This window comes from Vitis vinifera, chromosome 9 (genome assembly GCF_030704535.1).
Source record: "Vitis vinifera cultivar Pinot Noir 40024 chromosome 9, ASM3070453v1".
NCBI lineage: Eukaryota > Viridiplantae > Streptophyta > Magnoliopsida > Vitales > Vitaceae > Vitis > Vitis vinifera.
In genome coordinates this window covers 2904799-2910580 of record NC_081813.1, presented here as the reverse complement: position 1 = coordinate 2910580, position 5782 = coordinate 2904799, and the positions used below count along the sequence as shown (strand labels likewise).

At 33.9% G+C, this 5782-nt stretch overlaps 1 protein-coding gene across 2 annotated transcripts; it reads left to right on the top strand.

The window, feature by feature from the left end:
* Window positions 1-1102: 1102 nt before the first annotated feature.
* LOC100265175 (protein CHUP1, chloroplastic) lies at window positions 1103-4552 on the top strand. Of its 2 annotated transcripts, none has more exons than XM_059739471.1 (6): window positions 1103-1150; window positions 1400-1579; window positions 1713-1959; window positions 2050-2165; window positions 2616-3386; window positions 3484-4552. In XM_059739471.1, exons 3-6 carry the CDS (start codon window positions 1809-1811, stop codon window positions 4354-4356), a joined length of 1911 nt encoding a protein of 636 aa, XP_059595454.1. In that variant the 5' UTR covers window positions 1103-1150; window positions 1400-1579; window positions 1713-1808; the 3' UTR covers window positions 4357-4552. The 2 variants fall into 2 exon arrangements, with proteins under 2 accessions (XP_059595454.1, XP_010654596.1); XM_010656294.3 differs by lacking the exon at window positions 1103-1150 and adding an exon at window positions 1159-1180.
* The last annotated feature ends 1230 nt before the right edge of the window (window positions 4553-5782 follow it).

The window sequence follows — 5782 nt, the reverse complement described above, 5'->3', positions numbered from 1 at the left end:
AATTGAAAATAAGTTATAAAAAATATATAATAATTTAATTATTTATAAAATATATTTATTTTAATGTAATTATAAAATTAAGAAATTTTAAAAAAATTAAATGAGTTCAGGTTGGACGAGTATGGGAATTTCTCATATTTGCACGCCCCAACTCAACCTATTTAGTTTTTTAATCGGACAATGATGAAAATTATTTTAAATAAATAAAGTGGGGTAGTCATTTTTGTACAATTAATGTTCTCTACGGATAGAGACATACATAGAGTTGAACATAGTAAAATAACATCAACTAATCAATCTTATTCTTCGGATAAGAATGACATGTTCGGACACAACCGATTTCCATCCTTAATCTCAATTAAATATGAATATGAAAAAAATATTAAAATATAAGCAATATGATTAGAATCTAATATTTGATTTGACAATCTTTGTTAATAAATAAAAGAAAGTTGGATGATATCGGCCTGTTTTAAATAATTTGCTTATATATGATGATGATGTCACCCTTAAATATTTTATGATAAGTGATGTGTCACTAATAATTTATTAACCCTAACCTAAAAGGGCAAAAAGGTAAAAAAAGAAAAATACAAGTAAATTACTTTTTCTTAATGTTAATGCAAAGAAAGAAAGGAATTGATGACGAGAAATACTATAGGTTAAAATTTATGATAAGATATGGTTTGTAATTATCTATTTCTTCTCTCACACAACCAAAAGAATTTTTTTTCCCACTTTGTCTGCCACATGAAAAAGAAATTCCATGAAAAGAAAATTCAGAAAATTTTAGGAATAAATAAAAGAAAGTAAAGGGTGAGTGCATATCCCACTCATGATTTTAATAAGATGCCATTTGATGAGTCAGATTCCAAAGTCAGATAATAACGGCATGTTTGGATCTGTATAATGTTGATAGAGCCACTTCCTATAATTGGACTGGAAAATCTACTTTCCATGGATTCATTTGCCCAATATTTCAATTTCCACCAAACAGAAGTTGGAAATTTGGAAACGGGTCATGCCCGGTAACCCGGATGACCCATACCCACCCAAACAGGGAAAAAGAAATGGAGGGAAAACAGGTCATCCATCCATTTGTTTCCAAACAAGCCCTAGAAATTACAAGTCTCCAAATTTCGAATCCATGGTTTGGTGTCTTTACTCATTATTACAGAATGTGACTTTCTCTCTTTCTCTGTCTCTTCTTTCTCGTGGTTGATCCCCATACTGCTCATTTTGTCATGTTCACTCACATAGTCACATCTCACAATCTGCTTTTTTCTCTCTTTTTAGTTTTTTCTTACCTAATTTTCCCATGACATAAGACAAAATTGATGCCCAGGTTTGATTGTGGAGGGACTTTTTATATAAGGGTTTTCTTGTGCAACTGTTTCAGGCCTGAGACAGCATAAGAAACGCAACGAAAACCCAGTTGTAGTTGCGTAAGATCGACACTCTTCTCCGCAAATCAAGCTCTCTCGCTCTCTCGCTATCTCCGTTGTGGGTTTTGGTTTTCTGTGGCAGTTCTTTATTTTTATCAATCATTCAATCCATATGAGAAACGCTCTGTCCAGGGGTGAGTCCTGTTTTTTTCTCTACCTAAAATCAGCAGAAGCTGCAAAGGGTTTTGGGTTATTCTGGGTTTTATTGTTTCGTTGTGGCTTTATCTGATTTGGGTCGTTTGAATTTTGTTGGCTTTGGGTATGTAGATGGAGGATGACGAAGAAGAAGACCCGGGATTTGTCTCACGAGATTTTGTACTTTCTCTGTGGGTTCCTGGATATAGCTAGAAATTGAGGTTTGTGATGGCAATCGTGGGAGAGAAGAAAGGTGTAAGGCCTCTTCTGCTGCAACTTGGGGTGGCTTTAGCTCTCTCGTTTGCTGGATTTCTCTATTCTCGCTTCAAAACGAAGCGGATCGGACCCTCCCAGCCTCCACCGTCCCCTCAATCTTCAGGTTCGCAGTTTCGCCTTTATTGGTCTGTGTTTTGTTGATTTGTATCTGGGTTTTGTTTTTAATCCACGTGGTGATTGTATATGAATTCAGATTGTGGGAGTGGAGTTGATTTGGGAGGAGATAGAGCTGGGCTCAGAGATGGTCTTCGTGCCTTACAGACAACACCCAGTTCCTGTAATATTGCTCCAATTGCAGCTGAAAAATATGTAAGATTATTCAGTTCCCAAATTTGAATTTGTGCTTGGTAGATGGGTGTAGTTTCATCAATTTCTTGGTTTTTGGATTGGTGGTGAACTGATCAAGGCATCCACCAGCTTGATCACGAAAAGGTTTTAGAAAAAAGAAAGTATGTTTCATTTGGTCTAATAGAAATCATTGGTCAAAGATGATGGCCTGGTATAATTCCAAGCTTTTCATTTATTTTCCCTAGGATTTTTTTGAAGAAACAAGTAGGGAATTTCGGTATTTTGTCACTCCATATATCCTAAATGCCCATCAGTGAACAATTGACTTAGAGACCGAATGACCACATATGTTTCTCTTTACCAAGAAAATGGATGAACCATTGAAATCAAAATTGACGAAATTGGCTGAATACAGTTCTGCTGGAATATAGTTCCTGGTGTATCAAATAATGTTCAGTTTCTGTTTGGCAGGGAGAAGCATGTCTTCAGAAGGATAAGGTCGATAATTTCTTGGTTGACCTCTCTTCAAGCAGTAAAAATAGTGGAGATAAAGATAAGGTCCTTTTGCCAGAATTTAAAGAGATTATGAAGGAATTTGACTTAGTTGCTATGAATAGTGGGATTTCTCTAAGCCAGGATGTAGAAACACTTGGGTCAGATGTAGAAAAACCTATAGCATTTAGAACCACAGAGAAGGACGAGTACGACCAAGAGATTAATCAACTGAGGAGCATGGTTAGAGGACTTCGAGAAAGGGAGAGGAATCTTGAGGTCCAGTTGCTCGAGTATTATGGGCTTCAAGAGCAAGAAACAACCGTCATGGAGCTCCAAAATCGATTAAATTTCAACAATACTGAATTTAAGCTTTTGAATCTTAAGATTGAGTCCTTGCAGGCTGATAAGCAACGACTAGAGGCACAACTGGCTGATTACCCTACAGTTGTGGCTGAGCTGGAAGGTGCCAGAGCCAAAATAAAGCTGCTTGAGCAGAAACTTAGGTCTGAAGCTGAACGCAACCGAAAACAGATTTTTATACTTAAGCAAAGAGTTGAAAAGTTTCAAGACCAAGAACACAAGGCTGCTAACAGTGATCCAGATATTCAATTAAAGCTAAAGGATTTGGAGAATGAAGCAGAGGAGTTAAGGAACTCTAATATAAAATTGCAGCTGGAAAATTCTGAATTGGCAGAAAGGTTGGAATCCACTCAAATCCTTGCAAGTTCTGTTCTGGAACATCCAGAGGTAATTATTTCATTCATGCTTAATCCTCTTCCTTCTTCATTTTCTCCTTATCCCAGCTATGTTTGTTTTATTCTGGTCTGGATAACTGTTGCTGCAGGTAGAAGAAGCAAAGAAATTGAGCCACTGCCTGAGACAAGAAAATGAAGATTTGTCAAAGAAAATTGAGCAACTCCAAGCAGATCGGTGTGCTGATGTAGAAGAGCTAGTCTATCTTCGGTGGCTAAATGCTTGCTTACGATATGAGCTGAGAAATTATGAGCTCCCGGATGGTAGAACTGTTGCCAAGGACCTAAGCAATACCCTGAGCCCCAAGTCTGAGGAGAAAGCCAAGAAGCTAATACTCGAATATGGATATACAGAAGGGATTGAGGAAAAGGTAATTGACATTATGGACTTTGATTCTGACCTGTGGTCATCCTCCCAAGGTGACTCCAGCGAGTTTGATGATTCTTCTGCCTTTAATTCATCGGCTACCATAACCAGCAGTTCAAAAAAGACAAAATTTCTCAGCAAGCTTCGGAGACTTATAAGGGGTAAAGACCACCATCACCATGACCAAGTTTCAACAGCAGACAAATCTGCATCACCAGAAATGTTGCCGACATGTTCTGATGATTCTCTGCACTGCAATTCTGCCTATCCAACAGGAATTGATGCAAAAACTGCTGGGAATAGCAATCGATTTACAGCTCTGCCTCCAAGTTCATTTAGACATTCTTTAGATATACAAAGATTAAAGAGTCTGAATGTAGAGGATTTCAAGGAATTGGAAAGAGCCCGGAGGTACAGTGATACAGGGCACTTCAATGCATACAAGAGAATCATTTTGGGTGGGGAAGCTGTTAATGATTCGCCCGTAGATGCCAATCACAAATCTTCACTGGTGAAATATGCAGAAGCTTTGAGTCATTCTCATGGTGGAAAACCATCCCACAGGAAATCAAAATCAGTGCCAATAGGTTCGTATTGATATTTAGGATCTGTCAGTAGGTTTCGAAATACATCAGAAGTCTTGAACTCCTTCAAGTCATTTACATGTGAAAGGATTTACTGGTCAATGACCAATGTACCATACTTTATTGATAGAAACCAGTTAGAATGTGAATCACAGCTTCTTGATATCATTTTAGCTTGAACAATATGAATGAATATTTAGTTTTTATTTACATCTACCCTTCTCCTTTCGTAATGTTACTGTATTGGCTTAAGCCTAAGAGTGAGGAGGCCTGTGCTTCCATTGTAATAAGCTTTCTGTTTTATCTTCCTTAATGTCCTAACACAGACAAACCCCTCAGCCATGGCACAAAAGAAGTGAAAATCTTTCCTTGTTTTTGCTTCATGTGTCAAATTTGCCTTTAATGTTTTTTTTTCCTGAATCTTTAAGGTTATGTTTGGTTTCAGAAATCAGGGAAAGAAAGTAGAAAGAAAAAATGGAAAAAAAGAAAAAGGAAAAATAAAAAATAGATTAAAAAATAATAAATTATTTTTATATGTTTTTTAAAGTTTATTTAACTTTTTTTTTTATTAAATACTTTTAAAATGCATAAATTTTTAATTAATTTTAATGATATTTGATTTTTTTTATTTTTTATAGTAAAATCAAATATAAAAAAATTATTTTTCTTAATATTTTTTTTCTTAGTACTTCCCCGGAACTAAATATATCTTAAGTTTATAAAATCAAAGTTTCCAAATGCTTTTGCTTGCAAATATTTAGAACACTCTCTCACTTTCTTACCCATCATTTGGTTTTGATTTTTATACCTTGAATTCGAGATAATACAACTAAGAAAGTGGAGAGAGTTGAAATGTTATTAGGAAAAGGTTTGAAGTGGGGGAACAAAAAAACTTTATGGCTATGTTTAGTTCATAGAATTTTTGAAAGAACATGGGAATGAAATAAAATAAAAAGGAAAAATAAAAGGAAATAAAAAGTAAAGAAAAATAAACAATAAATTTAAATTTAATATATTATTTTTATAGGCTTATTTAAAATCATTTTATTTATTTCCTTTTATAAAGATTGAATAATTTAAAAATATATAATTTTAAATTTTTTTGATAAATTTTAATTATATTTGATTTTCTTTTGTATTTTTCATGATGAAACCAAACATGAAAAACCCATCCTGTAAGTACTTTTTTCCTTTTCTTAATACTTTCCGGGAATTAAATATAAAAAGGTCTTGTTTGAGTCTAGAAAATACCAAGAAAAATAATTTTTTTATAATTAGTTTTACCATAAAAAACAGTAAAAAAAATTAAATATAGTTAACATTAGTTAAAAATAATATATTTTAAATTATTTAATTTTTATATATGAGAAAAAAAACAAGTGAAATAAGTTTGAAATAATAAATAAAAATAATTTATTAAATTTATATATATATATATGT

What these genes read in the sequence shown, in the direction of transcription:
- LOC100265175 (XM_059739471.1), top strand. Translation starts at nt 1,809, where the DNA reads ATGGCAATCGTGGGAGAGAAGAAAGGTGTAAGGCCTCTTCTGCTGCAA. An exon ending in CAATTGCAGCTGAAAAATAT is followed by an intron (nt 2,166 to 2,615) that starts GTAAGATTATTC and finishes TCTGTTTGGCAG; the next exon opens with GGAGAAGCATGTCTTCAGAA. An exon ending in CTGTTCTGGAACATCCAGAG is followed by an intron (nt 3,387 to 3,483) that starts GTAATTATTTCA and finishes CTGTTGCTGCAG; the next exon opens with GTAGAAGAAGCAAAGAAATT.